General features: G+C 42.8%; 1 protein-coding gene across 11 annotated transcripts in view; it reads left to right on the top strand.

Moving 5' to 3' along the window:
* Positions 1-21,837, top strand: part of NAV1 (neuron navigator 1) — a 416,170-nt gene that overhangs the window by 307,744 nt on the left and 86,589 nt on the right. The window contains exon 1 of one of the 11 annotated variants that reach the window (XM_042462112.1): positions 5,262-5,387. The exons of the other annotated variants lie outside the window; for them this stretch is intronic. Within the exon in view, the coding sequence (XP_042318046.1) occupies positions 5,320-5,387 (68 nt within the window). The 5' untranslated portion in view covers positions 5,262-5,319. Of the gene's footprint in view, positions 1-5,261; positions 5,388-21,837 lie in introns of those variants that run through there. 11 annotated transcript variants of the gene reach the window in all.

The raw sequence follows: 21,837 nt of genomic DNA on the forward strand, positions 1-21,837 counted from the left end.
GTACCATTAATAATAATAATAATAATAATAATAATAATAATAATAATAATAATAATATTTTATTTGTGTTTCCCTGCCTCTCCCATAGGATCGAAGCGGGATTACAGACTAATTAAAAAACCATTACAAACAACAATATCATAATAAAATCCAATTATACAAAAGCTCTAAAAACAATCATGCAACATACATATCCAGGGTAGGCAAAGAATCGATGGTATCAAAAATTACAAACTTCATTCTTCAGGGGGGAAGACTTGACAAAAGAGGACGGTTTTAAGACTCTTTTTAAATGATTCCAGGGGGGTCATAAGACGGAGCTCATCAGGAAAACTATTCCAGATCCTCAGGGTAACAACAAATGGAAAGGCCATCTGGGATGTAACAACATACTTGGAAGCTGGTATTTTCAACAGGTTCTTCCCGGCTGTTCTAAGTGTGCGGGGCGGATTATATGGGGAGATGCGGTCCCTCAAGTAACTCGGGCCCAAGCCATATAGGGCTTTATAGGTAATAACCAACACCTTGTACTGTTAAACTCATGCTACACCATATGCCTCCAATTTCATTGAGTTAATTTAAAAGTATGAAATCAGACTTATTCCTTACCATTTTATTGTTTATCTGGGAATGGGAATAAACAAGATGCAGAGTGAAAGCTCATTGACAAGGGAGAAGAGAAAAAGGCCTTGCCAAGAAAGAAAAAAGCTTGAGGAAGAAAGTACTTATTTCCAGTCCCATAGAAAGGAGAAGACTGACCAGACAGCTTTGCTAATGCTATGTTATGTTTAACCCTCTCTATCATGCTGTAGACTTCAATGAGCTCTGTAAATATGGATTAACAGCTAAAGGACAACTAACTAGTAATTTTTATATTGTAATCACAGATCTTTCTGCTCTTGTATTGAATAGCTGAGTCAAAGAGTTTCAGTTTGGGAAAAGATGTTCTTTCATACTCATTTGACAGGTAAAGTCTACGGTGGGAAAATATAGTCTACAGGAAAGGCTAATGTGTTAATATGGTTAAACATTGGGTCATCTGCTGCATATTTGAATGTGAAACTGAATGTTGTGTAACATAAATAAGTTTGACTGGCTAGCATGTTTAAGCACACTGATCAGACAATAGTCTGCTGTCCTTTTGGCACATATAATGAAAGCATCCTATGTATGTCTGGAACCTTTGGACTGCTTCATAAGCATTCTTAAGACATAATTTTATGGTTATTTCCAGCACTTATGGATCATCTAGTAAACAGAATTCTCTGATTAAATTAAAACAATACAAAATAGCAATAAAATAACACATACTAAAATCTAAGATAAAACCAGCAGCAAGAGGTGAAATAATGCAGTGCCTTCTTTATCATTTATGTTCCTAATATTACAGATTTCATGGTGCAATTCTCGAGTTTCAACTTAAAATGGCAGCTATAAGTAATCTGCTTAGAGCATTCTGTTTTGGTGTATATCTGAGTAAAATAACATTTATCAAGCTGTGCTGAGTATAAGAAGATCCAGCTTTAAAGATGCTGGTTCCAGCACTCAAAAAGATTAGGAATTGCTGTTCCAGATCATTGCCATGAACTGCAGCCTTTAAAATATGCTGTAAAAGTCCACAGATTTGACTACAATAAACAGTTTGAGGAATTTGACCATGATAAACTATTCACAAGACTCTCTTAATATATTTTAGAGGTTTGTGCTGCTTTTAAAATCACCCATTTTACCACACTCAAAGGTAAGCCAGATTCAGCTCATGTTAAAATTGATAGGAGGCATTTGTGTGACTTGAATAGCAATGGGTTGGCCATCAATTGCCTTGGTTGTTATTATGCACTGACTGGCAGGGTTATTAGAGATGTACTCAGGGAATCAACCTCATTCAGTAGAACTGCCTTTTTTCATGTTTCTTTCTATCCCACATTCTTTTTTTCCCTTTGGTTCAAAGCGGGGAAAAACTCCAGCCTTAATCCAGATCCTTGAGAAAGATGAGGTTTCAGAGACCATTGCAAATATCCTCACCACATAGTCGGAGGGAGGGAGGGAAGGTGGGGTGAAGAAAATCAAATGACCTTAGAAACCTTAGTACCTAGTGACGGCAGCAGCAGTCGTCTTTTGTCAGCAATTCTGTGTTTTCTGAGCGTGTTTCAGCTCGAAACTCCCTCCCAGTAACCTTGTCTGTACCTGAGTCAGAATGACCTGGTTTTTCTAACCCATAATCAGGTATGACGGAATTTTGCCATGCTTCTCTGACTCAGCAGCTGAAGCCTAAGTGAGGCGTTAGATCTCTGCAAGCATTAAAGCAATGTCAGAAGGAGATGGTCATGATGCCTTTCACAGAGGGCTTTTTACCTGACCTTGTGAGATGATACTGCAGCTGTCTGTACATCAGGGGCATTGCAGGCTTATGTCAGAAACTGTACAGTGCCAACTGTACAAGTTGTGAAATGGCTGAATTAACTCTTCGAGGTGGTAGATTAGTCTTCCACCTATTCCTTATGTTACTTCTTTCCATACAAGAGAATAAGAGGAGGAAAGTCAAGACAAAGAAACTGGAATTTAGAATCAAAAGTGCAGGAGAGCATGGTGTGTGGCTCCTTTAAATCAGTAGTAACTGATCTTGCTGAAAGCAAAACCCTTAGTACAGTACAGAACTGATGGCTACCATGCAGAATTAAGCACACCTGGACACCCATTTTAGATGGTGAAGGGTCTGGAAACCATGTCCTATGAGGAACAACTTCCTGACAGTAAGGGCTGTGACTGGAACAAACTCCCTCATAGTGGAGTCTCCTTCCTTGGAGGTCTTTAATTTAAACAGAGGCTGGATGGCCATCTGTCAGGGATGCTTTGATTGAGATTTCCTGGATGGCAGGGGGTTGGACTGGATGGCCCTTGTGGTCTCTTCCAACTCTACGATTCTATGATTCACATCATGAGGAGGCATGACTCCCTAGAAAGAAACAATGATGCTAGGAAAGGTGAACGGAAGCAGAACAAGAGGACGCTGCATCCACACTGGAGAAATAACCCAGTTTGGCATTTGTCAGGCTCAAGGCTATGGAATTGTGGGAGTTGGAGTTTGTTATGGTCACACAGTGGAGTTCTGCTCTGGACCCCACAATGAACTCCAACTCCCAGCATTCCATAGCCTTGAGCCTGACAAATGTCTCTTACACATACTTATTGTGTGTGTCTTCAAGTCATTTCTATTGCATGGTTGCCCTCAGGTGAACCTATCAAGGGGGTTTCTTGACAAAATTTGTTCAGAGGGAGGTTGCCTTTGCCTTCCTCTGAGGCTGAGAGAGTGTGATTTGCCCAAGGTCACCCAGTGGGCTTCCATGACCAAGTGGGAATCTGAACCCTGGTTTCCCAGTGTCCTAGTCCAACACTCAAACCACTACACCACACTGGCTCTCTTCTATGCATAATAAGCAACCTTAAGCAAGCCACTGTTCAGGGATGTAGCCAAGGGGGGATCTTGGGGTCCAGACCCCCCCCTTCCATCAGAAAAATGAATGGAGTGTGCTTCTGCGCCGCTGTACTCAAGCCCCATTATAATGGTGGCACTTAGTCTGGACCCCCCCCTTCCTAAAATCCTGGCTACGTCCCTGCACTGTTCTGAGCCTTAACTCCCCTCTCTGCAACCTGGAGATACTACTGGCCTACCTGGCAAGACTGCTGAAAGGAACAGTGAGGTGATGATATATACATGATTCAGCGGGACAAAATTGTCCAATTTTCCTCTGTACCTTCAAGGTCTCACCTTCCCCCATCCTCCTGCCTACTCTTCTCTAACTGTTTGCTGTGAAGCTGATATGCAAGGCTCTCAGGCACTGCTACAACATGAAGCTCCAGCTCCAGCAATTTTTTTTTTTTTTGAGCAATTGAAATCATTTGATCTGATAAATCAAGGTAGGTTAAACATCACAACTGCCATCCTTCATCTCAGGTGCATAATATAGCTTAGTACAGAACAAAAGTAAGATTGTTAGAATCATAGAGTTGGAAGAGACTGCAAGAGCCATCCAGTCCAACCCATGCCATGCAGGAAATCTAAATCAAAGCATCCCCAACAGATGGCCATCCAGCCTCTGTTTAAAGACCACCAAGAAAGGAGACTCAACCACACTCCAAGGGAGTTTGTTCCACTGTTGAACAGCCCTTACTGTCAGGAAGTTCCTCCTAATGTTGAGGTGGAATCTCTTTTCCTGGAGCTTGCATCCATTGCTTCAGGTTCTAGTCTCTGGAGCAGCAGAAAACAAGCTTGCTCCCTCCTCAATATGACATCCCTTCAAATACTTAAACAGGGCTATCATGTCACCTCTTAACCTTCTCTTCTCCAGGCTAAACATCCCCAGCTCCCTAAGTTGTTCCACATAAGTTTCCAGACCCTTCACCATTTTCGTTGTCCTCCTTTGGGCGCTCTCCATTTTCTCAACATCCTTTTTAAATTGCGGTGCCCAGAACTGGACACAGTGTTATTCCAGGTGGGGCCTGACCAGAGCAGAATAGAGTGAGACTATTACTTCCCTTGATCTTCTAGACACTATACATCTATTGATGCAGCCTAAAATTGCATTGGCCTTTTTAGCTGCTGCATCACACTGTTCACTCATATTCAGCTTCTCTACTTGGACTCCCAGATCCCTTTCACATGTAGATTCATTCAGCCAGGTGTGCCCCATCCAATATCAGTCCATTTGGTTTTTCTGCCCTAAGTGCCACCTCACATTTTTCTGTGTTGAATATCATTTTGTTAGCTTTGGTTCAGCTTTCCAGTTTATTCAGGTGACTTCTTGAATTTTGATCCTGGCTACTGCTCCTAGGAGGTGCACGCTTGCAACAGACTGCCCCAAAGCCCAGGGCTAACCCAGAGAGCAGCAGGCGAAGAACAAAGCGGGCTTGCCTCTGTCTGCCGGAGCGGGGGAGTGGTCCAGGGCCAGGGAGGGAAAGGGTTACAGCGCTGAGGATGCCGCAGCGCCCCCTCCCAGCCCTTTGGAGGGGGAGGGAGGAGGCCCTATTCCTTTGCTGGGGGGGGGGGGGCAGCCAAAGGGGGATCTCTCCTGCAGCCCCTTTGTCTGTCTCTCTCTCTCTCGTACCTGCAGTGGGCTGGAAATGGGGCGCTGGGGCTTTAAGCAGAGCTGACAGGAGCCCTGGAAAAAAGGGGGGCAGGCGAAGAGGGGAGGGGAGGACCCAGGGGCCGGGCTCGAGCCTCCTCCTGCTCCTTCCTTTTGGAGCTTCATGTGGCCGAGCGCTGGATAGAGGGGGAAAAAAGGCTTGCGGCTCCGGCTTTGGCGAGGGACGCCTAGGAAGATGCTCCATGCCCCTTTGCAGAGGTCCGGGCGGACGCTCCGGACGGTCCATTTTGCCCGACCCAGCAGGTAAGGAAAGAAAGAGAAGAGAGGGAGGGAGGGAGGGAGGGAGAGAAAGGAAGGAAGGAAAAAAGATGGGAGGGAGGGAGAGAAGGAAGGAAGGATGGAAAGGCGACAGAGAGAGGAAGAAGGAAGGGAGGGAGGGGATTAGGTGGCCCTCGCCCTGGCCTCGGAAGCGGAGCTGCTCCAGTGGAGAGGCTGCCGTGTCCTTGGTGCCCCTCCGGAGAAGGAAGGCAGGGCTGCCTGGCAAAGACAATGGTGCCAGGGAAGGCAGAGGGGGGAAGAGGGGGGACTGGACCCGAGCGAGAGGGCCAGGGAGGAGAGCTAGGGAGCCCCAAGCCCAGACAATGCCAGGGAGAGAGAGCCCCGGCCGGGCATAACGGCGGCTCCTGCCAATCCTGCAGCTGTGGAGCTGGGAATGTGGGAAGCTGAGCTTGCGCTTGGCCGTTCCCTGCCCGACACGTGTCGGCAAGGTCGGCCCTCAGCTGCAAAGGTCAGGAGGAGCAATGCTTCGTAGTGGGGCGTCCAAATGGCCCCCTCCTTCCTCTGCAGAGTGGTCGCAGCCCCGATCTCCTTAATCTCCTTGCAATCTGCAGCTCTGTCTGGGGCGGCGGGAACGGACCGTTGGGAAGCCTCGCCGGAGGCACCTGGCTGCTGGCCTTCCTCTGCTCCTCCTCCTCCGGCCCCTTTTCTTGGGGCTGTTTGGATTTGAAAGGCTTCAGCGGAGGGAGGGCAGAGGGGGTCTTCCCTTCCCTATCCACCGCCTGGGAAAGGCCATCTTTCGGGGAGGGAAGGGGCGGAGGCCACGAGGGCAGGAATAGGTGGGACTTGGAGGATTTGAATGGGTGAGGAGCAGCCCCGGAGCACATGGTGTGCAAGGCATAGGGGCATAGGGTCTAGATCCAGGGAAGTGATAGTGCCACTCTCTTCTACTCTGGTCGGGCCTCACCTGGAATAACACTGTGTCCAGTTCTGGGCCCCACAATTCATAAAAGGACGTTGAGAAACTGGTGCGTGTCCAAAGAAGGGCCACCAAAATGGGGAAGGGTCTGGAAACCATGCCTTATGAGGAAAGAGCTAGGGAGCTGGGCCTGCTTAGCCTGCAGAAGAGAAGGTTAGGAGGTGATAGCATAGCTTTTCCGTATTTGAAGGGGTGTCACATTGAGGATGGAGCCAGTGTCTCTTCTGCTGCTCCAGAGAATAAGACATGAAGCAATGGATTCAAGCTATAGGAAAGAGAGCCCACCTCAATATTAGGAGGAACTTTTGGACAGTGAGGGCTGTTGGCCAGTGGAACACACTCCCTCAGAAAGTGGGGGAGTTTCCTCCTTTGGTGGTTTTTAAACAGGCTGTTGGTGTGTGTGTGCATTGAATTGTGTTCCTACATGGAAGGGGGTTGGACTGGATGCCCTTTGAGGTCTCTTCCAACTTTGTGATTGTATGATTCAAAGGCCCCATTCACACTGTGAAATAACCCCATGTGGAACCTGGTTATTTCATTGGCGTTCACATCCTCCTCTGCACTCGGTGCAGTTTGCAGGGGGAGGGGGAGTCAGCAAAAAACCACCTGCCCTGGTGCATTTGACACTGGGTCAACTAGCGAGGTTTTGGGTGGGTTTTTTTTTTTTGCAGCAGCAGTGCTAGGATTATTATTATTATTCTTTATTTATATAGCACTGTAGATTTTCACAGCGCTGTACGTACAAACTATAAATAAGAGTAAACCAACCTGCCTGTGGCGTACAATCTAGGAGATAATAGGATACTACATATAAAATACATAGCAATACAGGGAAGGGTTCAATAAAACAGGCAACAAAAAGAACATCAAATAGCAAATGATAATCGCACAATGCCTGGGAATGCTTCTCCAGATTTTTGCCGCCACGTCCTCCTTGCTCCCCCTCCTCTTCCTCTCCCCTGTGCTGTGTCCTTCAGCATCCTCCTTACTCTTCATCCCCCCACCTGACACAATTGAATTTCCCATGGCATTTTATCCCTTTTGCTATCCCCCTCACCCCCAGTGGGGGTTAAAATGCCACAGAGAGTAGTGGGGACTTGAGTTCAGTGTCACATTATCAAATCTCCCTGGATCTACTGGGTACAAAAACATGAGTGTGAATGAGGTCCATGACTCAGGACAGGAACCTGTGGAGGAGGACAGTTGGAGAAGGAGAAGAAGCCCACTGCCCTCAGTCTTGGGGAGACTACAACTCCTTCCTGCTCTTCTCCTCCCTGGGCATTTTCATCTTCCAACCAACTTGAAGAGCTTCCAACAGTAGAGGAATCCAAAGGCCTACCCATCCTGTTAGTCTGGAAAATCCATAGGTCAAAGGATCTTGCAACACCTTTGGAACTAACTGGAAGGGAGAAGTTGGTAGCATGAGCTTTGGTAGACTTGAATCTAATTTCCTCAGATGGTGGAGTGGAAAGCCCAGGGAGAGACCAGCATAGCAGTCTCAGGCCTGTTACAGACAGCCAAAATAAAGCTGCTTTGAGTCACAGTGGAGGTATGGTGTTTCAATGATGCAAGTTGCACCAAAGCCACGCTCCAGCCTTAAGGACTGGAGCGTGGCTTTGGTGTGGCTTCTGGACTCTTAGGACACATGTATCATTGGAACACCATACCTCCACTGTGACTCGAAGCAGCTTTATTTTGGCTGTCTGTTACAGGCCTCAGTGTGAGAATGTCCAGAGCTAAGCCCAGGTTGTAGTATTTTGGGGTGGAGGTGAGGTGACAGGTTCATCACCTAGAGGCAGGGGTGGGGAACCTATGGCTCTCCAGGTTCTGACAAACTATCATTCCCATTGTGCTTCACCACCAGCCAAGCTGAAGGAAGTTTTAGCCAGGCTCAGAAGGGCTTGGTTGTAGGGATGCTTTACATGTAGCATCACCATAAGGAAAGGAGCTACAATCAAGCTTGGCTAAAACTTCCTTCTGCTTGGCTGGTGGTGAAGCATGATGGGAATGATTGTTTGTCAAAACCTGGAGGGCTATAGGTTCCCCATCCCTGATGTAGGGGGTATGGTGGTGGTGACGTCAGGGATTCCAGGAACTGTGGTCTCCCCTTAAATGAGGAATCAATGCCTGGAATGATCATCTTGTTGTTGTTAACGACCCTCAAGTTGACATCAACTCATGGTGACCCCATGGATGAGACCTCTCCCAGACTCTGTCCTCCACTGCTTGGCTCAGGTCCTGCAGGCTCAGGCCCATGCTTCTCAGACTGAGTCCAACCATCCGCTGTGTGGTCTGCCTCTTCTACTACCCTCTATCTTTCCTAGCATTTTTTTCTTTAATGAGTCATCCCTTCTCATGGATGTTTATCACACTATACTCTTAAAGTGCTACTATTTCACTTTGACTGCTCTAGCTGCCTCCTGTTGCATTCTGGGATTGGCAGTTTTAAGGAGGGGTATTTAGAATTCTCAGGCTCTGTATAGTGTGATAAACATCATGATGTGGCCAAAGCAGGACCTCCTCAGTCATCCTGGATTCCAGAGAGAGTTTAGGTTTGTTCTGTTCTAATAACCCATTTGTTTGTCTTCTTGGCTGTCCATTCTCAGCACTCTTCTCCAGCATTACATGTCAAATGAGTTTTTCTTTCTTTCTGTTGACTTTCTTCACTGACCAGTTCTCACCAATACCCTCACCAGTACATAGCAATGGGGAATATGATGGCTTGGATGATCCTCACAACCCCCAACAGAGATTAACAGGAAAACAAAAATTCCCTTTTACCCCAGCAAAATGTTGAATGCATCCTTTTATATAAGGGACACCATTTTGCTATGCAATTGTGTTAATGGCACTGATCACCCACAGAATTTGGTATCCATAGGGGTGGGGGGAGGGCAGAAGCTGGAACCAAATCCCAGCAGATATCAAGTATGTTGCTTTGTTTTTCCTTCTTGACTTGACAAGTATTGCTTATTTGGACCCTTTGTTCACTAAATATCCCTGGAGTTGATTTTCTGGACAGTAGGAGCAGGCTGTGGGGTGAGGCTGGGGCTTTCTGGTCATCATACATTTTTGTCTAATAATGTACCAAAGCTTTTGAACATTGAGTAAAAGCTGTGTGAATTGTATTAAAACAGTCAGCTGTTCTCTGTGAAAATCTTACAACCAGATGTCCAAGGTTTTTCTAGCTGAGCATGTAGCTGCATTCCATTCAGAGAGGCCGTGATCGTATCCATCCTCTGTCTGCAGAGTAGCTGAAATCTTTTTCTTTCCACAAGGAAATGGGAGTCTGTGGGAGGACGTGGAAACTGGATACACTGGAGAAATATTTGACCTAGGTTTCCTTTAAGAAGGAGAACTATTGCTCCCAGGTGGGCAGTATTTCTGGGAAAGAACCTCATGCATTTTTGACCTAAAGTGCTTGGTGACCTAGTCCAGTTTCTTTTGGAGTTTAGAACTGCCCTACACTGTGTATCTGAAGTTTGAGGCTGCTTCTTAAAAAAGACTTTTTAAAAAATCACATCTGTGTTTTGTGCAAAGTCTCAGGGTGTTTCTAGATTAGGTTTTTGTCATGCAGTTTGCTTTAAACATGAAGTTTGACAAGGACCCCAAATGTATTAACAATTTACAAGAAAGGGATTATACCTAAACATTGTAAATATATTCTTAATTGTAACAGTTGTGTGACAGTGGACTAGACTTTCTCAGAAGTTGGTGGACTTTCCTTCTTTGGGCGTCTTTAAACAGAGACTGGAAGGGTGTCTTTTGGGAGTTCTTTAGTTGTGTATTCCTGCATGGCAGAGGTTTGACAAGGTTGACCTTGTGATCCTTTCCAACTCTATGGACTTTATCACATGGGGAAATCAGAGGGAAATTGGGTATAAACAGTGATTATTCCGTTAAAATTGTGCAATCATAATTAAGATTTACACATGACATCACAATTAAAGCACCTTTATCCTGGGAATGACCAGGGAATAACCAGCAACAAATCATTCATGGGGAAATCCTGTGAAAATATGTCTTTTTTTTTCCTTTACAAAAAAAATTAAGTAGGGGTGGGAAAGAGAGAGTGATGGAATAGCTGCATTGGGTGTTTTGATTGATAGTTATAGGAGCTGTCCACCTGAAAGCATTCTCAAATCATTATTGTTATCTATATAATCCTGTAAGGTAGGCTACGCCATGGCCAGAATTTACTACAACTGGACAACACTTTGAACCTGGGCTTAGCATCCAGCTCAACACTCTGACCTTGTACTTTCCCCCAAATAGTGTAGTCAGGGCTACAATGAATTTCCAAGTCACCTTTTCTTTCAGCTAATGGTGAAGGAAGATAGGAATTCTGATGTCCAGTTAACATCCAGAGGGCAATTTATTCTGCCATCACTGATGTAGATGTTAAGTAACACATGAAAGAGGATGGAACCACAAGGGACATTATCATACAGCAGTCGACACACCTCATTTTCAGGTACTTCAAGGGCAGAAACAACTGTGCCTTCAAATCCCAGTTCAGCCATACACTGTGGAAATTTACTATGATTAATAGTACTGAAAATTGCATGGAACATTGGCAGAACTGATATGGGTGCAAAGGGGGATGTGGGTACAAGGTAGGGGGGGGGGGGGAGGAGGAAGAGGTAGAGAAAATAAAGGAGAAGAAGAAATCAGCTGAGGTGCACCAAGAGCTAGCATCCAACATTGAACTCTCAACCCCCGAACCTAATTTATATCAAATTAATACCAAACTCAGAGATATCATAATGTGAATGCTATTGCCATCAGTGCGAAACTCATCCAGAAACTCTCCTCCTGATTATATTTGTTGTTGTCAAACACCTCCAAGATCCCCTGTCCTCAATTTCTATTGTTCTCCACCTTTCCTAGCATTATTGACTTTTCTAATGAGTTTTTCCTTCTGTCTGAAACATAACAGACTCAGTTTGGTCATCTTGGCTACTAGGGAAAGTTCACGCTTGATCAGTTCTGGGACCCATACGTTTGTCTTTTTGACCACCCACAGTATCTTCAGCACTCTTTCCCAGCACCACTTCTCAAATGAGTTGATTCTCCTTCTGTCAGCCTTCTTCACTGTCCAGCTTTCACATCTATACATGGTGGTGGGGAACACAGTAGCTTGGACGATCCTAAGTTTAGTATTCAGTTTTATTTCTTTGCACTTTAGAATCTTGACTAGTTCCTTCATAGCTGCCCTTCCCAATGTCAGTCTTCTGATTTCTTGACTGCAGTTTCTGTTACGGTCAATGATTGATCCAAGTTAGGAGAACTCCTTTATTAGAATCATAGAGTTGGAAGAGACTGCAAGGGCCATCCAGTCCAACCCCCTGCCATGCAGGAAATCCAAAACAAAGCATTCCCAACAGATGGCCATCCAGCCTCTGCTTAAAAACCTCTAAGGAAGGAGACTCCACTACACTCCAAGGGAGTGCATTCCACTGTTGAACAGCCCTTACTGTCAGGAAGTTCCTCCTAATGTTGAGGTGGAATCTCTTTTCCTGGAGCTTGCATCCATTGTTCCGGGTTCTGTTCTCTGGAGCAGCAGAAAACAAGCTTGTTACCTCCTCAATATGACATCCCTTCAAATATTTAAACAGGGCTATCATATCCCCTCTTAACCTTCTCTTCTCCAGGCTAAACATCCCCAGCTCCCTGAGTCGTTCCTCATAGGGCATGGTTTCCAGACCTTTCACCATTTTAGTCACCCTCCTCTTGGACACGCTCCAGTTTTTCAATGTCCTTTTTGAATTGTGGTGCCCAGAACTGGACACAATATTCCAGGTGGGGCCTGACCAGAGCAGAATACAGTGGCACTATTACTTCTCTTGATCTAGACACGATACTTTTATTATTTCTATTTCTTTGTCATCTATATTGAATTTATGTAAATTTTCTGTAGATTGCATGCCATATACATGCATCTTAATAAACCTGTTGGAGGGATTTTTTTTCACTGAGCTGTAATGCTATCTCAGTATGTAGGCAAGTGCACTCTTGAGTGTATCTAAAGTGGTTCAAGTGAAACTCTCATACACTCTTTTGGTTAGAGCTTCACCATTTAATGGTTCCACAGATATCCCAAGCTAAGAGAAGGGAGCTGTAATTACATGAAATTGTCATACTGGATAGGACAGTGGTCCATTACTTCAGTGCTGTCTAGTGTGACTGGCAGATCTTCAGGAACTCAAGTCCTTTTTCTCAGTCCTATTCCCCAGTCATGCTACCTTATTCATTTGTCACACTGAACTTGATACTTTCTGTATTCAAACATATGCTGTCCTTGGTGAGCTATGGTACCTCCCCTCTCATGTAAGGAGGAGATGATTTTAGTCATCAGAAAAAGATGTTAACAGTCACACAACCTTTTGGCTTCATACATTGGCTGTTAATGTGGCCATTTCAAATGTTACCCTTTACTCAACTAGCTATTACTTTCATTGGTTTTACTGATGTTTGCTTGCCTTTAATGTTTTTATTTATTATTGTGAGTTACCTTAATCACCAGTTTGGTGAAAAGGCAGGATCCATATTTACTAAGTAAATATACTTACTCGCAGATTCTTTTGAGCTGTTGCCAGATTCTGCCAGGCATTCCAGATTTGCAGTATACTGTATTTATTTTCTTATGTTCTGTCTTGTTTCTCAAAGATGTGTGAACATTTGTGAATAAATAGGGTCAGGCAAGAAACTCTTTCTGGTTTAGATTTGGCCAACATAGTGAAGTGAGACTAAGAGGACCTTGGCTAAGAAACTAAACCCATATTGAGGCTGTCTTGGAAAAAAAGTAAAGAAAAAAGTGAGGATCTGACTTCTACAGTAATTCGTGGGTTTGTGCTTGGAAAGGGTAGCTGACTTTTAGAGCTCAGTACTATTCTTAGACAGCATTGTATATTAAACCTAACTATCACTAAGCATGACCAATGCCAGAAGATTTGCTGAGCAAGCCAAAGTAAGAAGTAATTTTGAAATAACAAATATTATGCACAAACTAAAGATGAATCAAATGTAATTGTCTCTCATTTGACCCCTAAATCACAATTCAAGATATACTGCTTCTGGATGTCTACATTCTGCTTTTAGGTTTATGGAGAACAGTGATTGTCTAGTTAGATAGGATTTTTAAAAAAAATATATATTTGTTCATTAGCAAAATGATATAGCACCCCCCCCCAAAAAAAAAGCTTTTGTGTTGTACTTTTATCAGTTACATGTTAACCAGGAATCCAACAGCTGTACTTCTTTTCCAGTGTGGCAATACAACCATATTGGGGGCAGGAGCTATTTGCTGGAGTTTTGTCCATTATGCAAATGAAAAAAAGACAGCACCCCTACCAAGTGATCATAGCAGCACAACTAGGAGGTTAGGCTTATGCTGTTGATTTAATGTTTGACTGGATGCTTTAAAAACTTCCACAAGCTGCGGTTCTTATAATAGTATGTTGAATATTTTAGTGGGTAATTCAGCAAATAATAATTGTGTGATTTTGTGGGTTGTTGTTATTGTGTGCCTTCAAGTAATTTCTAACTTAATGCAGACCCTAAGTCAAAACTATTGTGGAATTTTCTAGGAAAGATTTGCTCAGAGGAGTTTGCCTTTGCTTTACACTGAGGCTGAGAGTGTATGACTTGCCCAAGGTTACCCAGTGGGTTTCCATGGCTAAGTAGAAATTCAAACTCTAGTCTCGAGAATCATAATTCAGCACTGAAAGCACTACACCACTCTAGCTGTTACAATTCATTGTGTGTACACACAATTTAATGTTAAGCAGCGTATGAATATGCTGGTCAGAGAGCTGGATTTGTCATTTGTTCCCTATACTTTCAGAAAAATAATTAAGCAGATTCAGAAACCTTTGGCTTTTCCTGCTCCTTTAGAAGAAGCCACTGTAGAAGGCGAGGGGTTTATTTCTCAGTTTGTTCAGTGCAACCTTTGTATGTGAATTGATTCTGTGGCCTTCCTTTTTGGTTGCCACTGTTTGAGGCTCCTCTGTGTTAAACTTTTTCAAAGGCAATGTTCAGATTGCCTGAGCTCCATGGCCCCTCACTTCATTTTCTGGGAGGCAGTAAGAGGAACTGAAGCAGTTTGCTCTCCAACATGTAGGGAATTGAAGCATGCTTGGTATTCCGATGTCCTCTGGAGTGAATTGGCCTGAGAAGGCTCTTTAGAGATAATTGTAGACAGGATCAAGGAGAAGCAGTGTCTGGCCATTGTTTCATCATTGATTTTGTGCATTTTAGTAGAGACCTGTCACAATTTAGGGAAGGAAAGTTTTTAAAAATTCTCACAGAACAAAACAGCCTTTCTGTTGTTGGTGTAGTTACTTCATTGTTAAGCTGCCTTTCTCCCAGAAAGGGGACCCAAGGTGGTTCACAAGGTAAAAACATTTTAAAAACTTTATGGTAAGGATTTTTAAAAATTAAAATCATCTAATTAAATCTAAAATTAACATTAAAACATGCAAAGAGTTAAAATCAAAAGGCTTTATTTTGAAGTAAGTATCATGACTATCACAGTGGGAGGATAAGAGAGAGAAAAATATGTGAATCACTTATATAGAGTTGGGGGTATTGGAAGAGTTGAGTGGAACACAGGAAGATGGAAGACTACACATAATGGCTGGTGGATCACAGAAATGAGCAGCGGGGATGTGTATGAAGTAGTTGTTCTTACGTCTGTTCGTTTTGTATGCTCATAGAGCTCTGTTTGCCGTAGCCACTTATAACCTCTCCTTGAGTACTTTGTGGTCTTTTTCATTCAAGCCCACTTCAGCCTTCAATAGCTAGACTCCTCATGAACTTGGCATGCCCACTGATCAGCAAGAGTGACCATTGTTGTAGCTTTAAATGAGATTGTAACCTTATCCTCTACAAAGCTTTCAACAGGCCTGTTCAAGGCACTTCAGTTAATAGCACTTCTGCCTTCAGACTGCCTAGTTCCTAGATCTTCCACATTTCCTTGCTTTTCAGGAAAGACCAATTTCCTGAAACAGCTACCCCCCCCCCATCAACTTTACTGACTTCCCCAAACAGAATAGTGTGAGCTGTCTAGGAAGAATAAACTGAGGAAAAGAACCTGGAAGAAAGAGCAGATGGAGGTAGTGCAGCCTGTTCTATCTCAAGTAATGTCTTATAACTCATTTATTGGTACGTGTCTGAAGCAAACACAACCTTGGAGTTCAGTACACTTGTGCCCAGGACATTTTCAGAGTTGCATTTCCAGCATGGGGGGGAGGGGAGAGTATGTAACCCTCCTGATGTTGTTGGACTGCTACTCCAATCAGCTAGAGCCAGCATAGTCAGTGGTGAGATATAATGGGAGTTGCACTCTGACAGCGTGGAGGGTCCAACAGGAAGTCTTGCTTATCCAAATCAAGTTTTAATGTTTGAATCAGTGGTGATATATGTGTGAATGTTCATGTATGCATTTATATTTATGGACAGGAATACTAACATTTACTTTATATGCCTACGATATCTAAAGGCTTCTCAGTTGTGCCCTTAGCTGCCCAAGAATGTTAGAAAACTTCCAGTCAGGTGGTTTCACAATAAGGTGTGCTTAAATAATTCTCAAGTGACCCAAAATTTCGGAATAAATTTGTTAAGTGGTCTTTCTGTCTCAGTTTGCAGTCTTGTCATTGTTCCCTAAATATAATATCGAATTAGTCTGCCAGTATAGTACTGTCTGGATCGATGAATACGAACAATGAAGAATTTGAGACTCTGGTATATGGCTGCTATATGGCAACACTAGAGAAATCAGTGTGTGTGTTTATGTATAGCCATTTGAAGGATTTAGCATTAGTAAATGTTTCTTCACTGAATTGTGTAGGTCTGGATGTTTTCCCCCTCAGGATTAATTAGCTTGTACTTAATCTATATTAAGCCCTCATGTAGACGCTTTTAATAAGGATTAGGAGTGTCTCAACCTTTTCTAAACAGACAAGATAAATTTTCAAAATATGTATTTGGAGTGTAACATCTCATCCACAAACCTATTTTAATCAATATCCATTTGCCAGCCCAGCATATAAAAATGTCCAGTTTGTAGGCACAAGTAACACTGTTTCTGAGGAACATGTGCTGGAGATTCAGTCTAATGGTGGCACCATCATTTAGAATTGTAGTTGATGGGTGGGTTTAAGAATTGCTCCAATTCAAGAACTTTTGAAACCAGATCCTCTGAAGTCCTGTCCTGGCTCAAAATAAACTTATCCTCTACCTCCTATTCTCAACTCTTTTTATTCATAAATTAAGTTTATTTGGTTTAAAACTCTGTTTTACTGTCTCATGCACCTTGCTGTTTGCTTTGAAGGAACTGTTTGCTTTGAAGGAGCCCTGGTGGCACAGTGGTTAAATGCCTGCACTGGAGCCACTCACTCAAAACCATAAGGTTGCGAGTTCAATACCAGCAAAAGGGCTCATGCTCGACTCAGGCTTGCACTCTTCCGAAGTCGCTAAAATGAGTACCCAGATTGTTGGGGGCTATTAGCTTACAGTTGTAAATTGCTTAGACACTGCTAGTTCGGTATGAAGTGGTATATAAATGAAGCTGTTTGTTTGTTTGTTTGTGTCTTGCAAAAAACCCCAAATCCTTTACAAGATAGTTGCAGAGGCAAATTAGGGGAAGGATGGACTAATTTCTAAGTTCTCACCTAGGCATAAACTATGTCATGTCAGCTAACTTGGTTCTTAATGTGCACCAGGTCTAGTACCTTATATATTGTTGGAAAGAATCCTCAATTAAATGACAAAAAGTAGGGTGTGGCCCTTTATTCCCTTTTAAAAATTTCCCTTGAAGTAGCTGGAAGAGAAGCATTTGTCTTGATTAAATGTAGTCTGCTGTATCAGGCTGAATAGGAGCTCTGAGTCCAAGCAAATTATATATCATCACAAATCCTTGCAATAACTGACTTTGCTTCCAACCTAGAGGGGGAAAATTAAGCAGAAAAGTAGTGTTGTGATTTGGGATAGAGCTGTATTTACAGAGGAAGGGAGGGAGGGAGATCTTGGATTAGTAAAGCAGAGATTTGTGCATGTGTTCTGTTAGCAAGGAAAGGAAAGTGTAACATGTTAACCAATAAAATAATCCCCAAAGGGCCTGTATGGGACTGCAATGACATTCACTTTTCACAGTTAAATCTACCATTACTGTGATTTTGTGTTCCAGAGTGCTTGCTATTTTTGACTGCTTTCTTTCTTGCAGTTCTTGACTGTTTTATTTTTCTAATGACCAACTAGATATGAAGAAAACTGGATATTTAGCTCAGTGGCAGAACATATGCTTTTAATTCAGAAGATGTCAGATTTGTATCCCTGGTATTTCTAGTTAGATGGGTCAAGCAGTGAGTGGTGGAAAAGACATCTACTGAGGCCCTGGAGGACTGCTGCCAGTCAGAATTGACAGCTCCATGCTACATCATGGACTAATAGTCTAATTTGATACAAAGCAGCTTTCATAATGAGTAACACTGTTATTTGGAAACAGTGATGGTACAGTAACCTTGTCATCTATTGCACTGAATTACTGCTATTGACACTGTTCTGAGGCAGTTGCAAAAACAGAAGACGGGTACAGTAGTTGGGAGAGAATCATAGAAAGACAATGACTACCCAGGATTTTTTTTTAAAAAAAAACTGGTAGTCTTCACAACAAAATGTACATCTGTATGTTACGAGGACTGCAGTGGGTTCAGAGTGTAAGAAAGCTGGAGAAAGAAGCCATATGCTTTCAGAGAACGACCCATGTTTGTCTATTGCAGCATTAAAAGGAAAAGGGGAGGGGGACAAAAAAATAAATAAATTTAACAGTGTCTTTTAAGATTAACTGATTTATATTTTAGCCTGAGTGTTCATGGATATCAGTCTTTTATCACCTCAGCGAGTCTTTTGAAGTTTTAGGGCAGGGGCCATGGTTTGTATCTTTCCACGTCTTGGTATATTCTATCTCATTCCCATACAACTGTATAAATATGCTTAATAAGCTGCAGCTTTGATATCACAATGTATTGCATTTGAAAATCTGTATTCATATCCATGAGAGTTCATTTCTTTTTTCTTTTTACTCTTTTGCTGAGTAGAAGCTAAAATTCCTCTTGGTCAAACAAGGATGGTTATTTTGTGATGTCTTTGATTTTATTGGTTTAAACTAGCCTGAGAAAGGAACTGGAAGAAAAAGGCACTGGTATCCCCATTTGAGTTCCTTACTTTCCATGTCTTAGCCCCGAGTTTGGCTATAGTTTAGAAAAAGTTAGCTTTTAGACTACAAGTCTTAGAATCTCCTGCTGAGCATGGCCTTTAGCAGAAGTAGATGGAGAAATCTGGAGCTTGGAGTCCTCCAAAGTAATTTTTCCAAACTCTGGTTATACTCATAGTCTACCTGGGTGGGGATAGTGAGTGGGTGGCTATAACCTTAGCAAAACGTGGCCAGGCAACAAAAGGCTGAGTCAACACTTTCCTCACAGTTGGTCTTCATTAAGGAACAGCCTGTTAAGCCAGGCAGAGCTGTGTGGGATCTGCTCTTTGCTTTGACATGAGAAAAAGCAAATATACGGTAGGGAAAAATAGGCAGCCTAAAAGACTGAGCTTGTACATTACATTTTCCTGTTCTTCCGAAGGGCCAATCTACCCCTTGATAATTCATCTTCCTGAAACTTTAGGTTCAATTCCATTGCCGTTTACAGGCTGACAGTAGTGCTTTGATGGAAATGTGTGCTAGACAGTAACGGGATTGCAGTTGGGTATGTTGCCTTTTTGTCATATTTTGTCATAAGAATGTACATTGGCAGTTGTATGCAGTGGTGTAAAGGAGACAGTTTGATGCTGTGAGGGATTTCCCCGCATGTGTACAAATCTTCTCTTTTCTGCCTGTTTACAGAAGCAACAGATAATCCCCATTATCTGCACTACAGAACTTTTCTCCTATGTTAACCTGCTATTGTAAGTCTAGTCGCTGTAAGGTCACCATGACTAGCAATATCCAAATTCTCTGGTGCAGCCAAGAGAAACCCACAAAAACTATAGAACTTGAAATGTTTCAATCTCCAAAGCTTTTCTTGGAAACAAGGAATCTACTGCTATTTCAGTCAGAAGAGTATTTAGGATCAGCATAGGGAGAGATCCAGAGCCAAATATTAGGCCTTGCTTATTCTAATTCCTGGACCATCTGGTTTCATTCAAAGCCAGACTTTTCCCCCTCTGGGTCATATGAAATAACATGTGATGCCCCTGAGTCTCTTTTTCCCCACCTACATGGCTTGAAGATTAAGAAGGCAGGCAATATGTAGAAGTCCAGTAAATGGCTCCAGTCACCCAGAAGTCACACACAAGAGTCTGTATCTCAGTACAAGCAACCTCCATGTAAAAAGGTCAACTTTGGCTCTTTATGGTAAATAAATTTGTTGCATTTTTAAACAGAACACTGCATAATCTTATATGTTTATGCTATTTATACAAGGCTCTATGGAGCCATCAGTTGGGAAAGCATTGTAAAGGATCCTAATGGTTTGCCATATCTACATCAACCTCCATTGTGAAAAGTCTGATCTCTTTGGATTCCTACCTTCCAGGGAATTATTTTTTTCCTCGAAAAATGCAGCCTCCCCTTTCTTGCTCTCACCCTCAAATGCTTATTTCGATGATATTCTCCTTACCTTGCCGCCATAGGATTTGCGGGTTAGATTAGTTTGGCTTACTCAGAACTGCTTCAAACCACAGACATGTAATGAGGCAGACGACTGACTCCCCCTCATTGGAGTGATTGTGAGGTCAAGGAAAGGATGGAAGCAGGGAAGTGGGGAGGAGTTTATGTTCCCTGCAGAGCTGCCAAAATAACTTTGCTACTCCTCATGGCATGCCCCCCCCCATGTTTTTGGGAACCTTTTTGGGACTTTACCTTCTGCCTTGCCAAACCTCTTGTTGCTTTTCACTTTAGTGCCTTGTAAGCAAACCCTCTAGAATTTGATGTGGTGCTTAAAACAAAATTCCCTCAATGTTACTTTGTTCAGGATCATCAAAGAGATGATTTAGATGAAGTTTAAGCACAAACCACAGATATTTGTGGCCTGGGGCCAGGCATAACTACTGCAAGCCCTAATGAGTTTCAGCCCTTTAGAGAGATGAGATGTCACCCCACTCTGACTGCTTTCAGCTGCTGGGTTTAATGGAGACATTTCCTTTAGTAAGGAGCCAATGGAGGCATCAGACTGAGCTAAAAGCTTTTATTATAATAAGAATGAGGAACCTGTGTGTCTCCAAATGTTGTTGATCAACAACTCAACCTTGAGTTTAGGAGTTGCAGTCCATCAGCACTTGGAGGGCCAAAGAGAAAAGGTGGAGCTGTAATCTCATTCTGTAAAAGTTGCTGATTCCTCACACTCATTAAATTTGCTTTCCTGCCACTTTTGATCATTTCCCACCCTTATCCTAATTAGGAAAACACTTCCAAAATGGCACCAAGTCTACCCATTGTGTCAGGTGTCTGACAGCAGTTCTAAGATTTTGAAGCTTATGCAGCCTCTCCAGGATAAGCAAATCTCATATTGTCTTACATTATATTTCTGAACTGAATTAATCATTAGATGTATGATTACACTTGGCCCTTATGTTTTGTCCTTGCTTACTCTATGAATAATTGAATGTGGTATGCCATTCCCAGAAGAATATCTGTAAGATGCCCACCACTCTTTCTTATGTTAGATCCACAGCTGTTCTTTCCTTGCTGGTTCATTGTAGTGATCCCACCTCACCCCCCATCCTGAAGAGTCATTCCCTCCTCTTGTCATTAACTTCTGATATTTGTCGATTCTAGCATTCCTTTCTCTCATTTTAGTTCTTGGATGCTAACTAGAGCATCCTTTCCAATAATCATTTCCCCCCTCTCAGATATTCTCTAGCTAGTTCCCAGCTGTCTGCCTATTACTGAGGTGATCAGCAAAGTGATTTTCCAGATGTGATCATAGTGGTGTCACAGAGTCAAGGATCATTACATCTACTGGTTAACAGCTTTGCCTATAGTATAAAACAATGTTCTTCCTTAGCTCAGTTGTTCCCCCTTAGGAAGAATGTTGTGTAATTCCTTGGAAAACCAATTGAGTATAAAACAAGGCCCTTTATTTGATTTTTGTTCCCAGAATCTCTTAACTTTCCTAAGAAGGACAAGAGATTCTGGATACTGTAGTCCAAAAAACGACATTTCTAAGCTATGAGGCAAAGGTCACTTACTCCTTTAAAGCAAGCAACCATTCCAATCCAGTTAGATGCCAAAATGCCAAAAACAGCTTATCTTCTGAAAATTATAGCCCTTTAGAAGTCTGGTAATGGGTGCAGTCACATTTAATTAAAGCAGGGCTATGAATGCCCAGATGTTCATGGACTGTACCTTCCAGCAGCGTACCTAATGCTGAGAGTTTATAGGAACTGAATCCCAACAACGCAGAAGGGCCACAGTTGCCTACCTTTGCATTAAATTGGCAGGGGAAT

This window comes from Sceloporus undulatus, chromosome 4 (assembly GCF_019175285.1).
Source record: "Sceloporus undulatus isolate JIND9_A2432 ecotype Alabama chromosome 4, SceUnd_v1.1, whole genome shotgun sequence".
Taxonomy (NCBI): Eukaryota; Metazoa; Chordata; class Lepidosauria; order Squamata; family Phrynosomatidae; genus Sceloporus; species Sceloporus undulatus.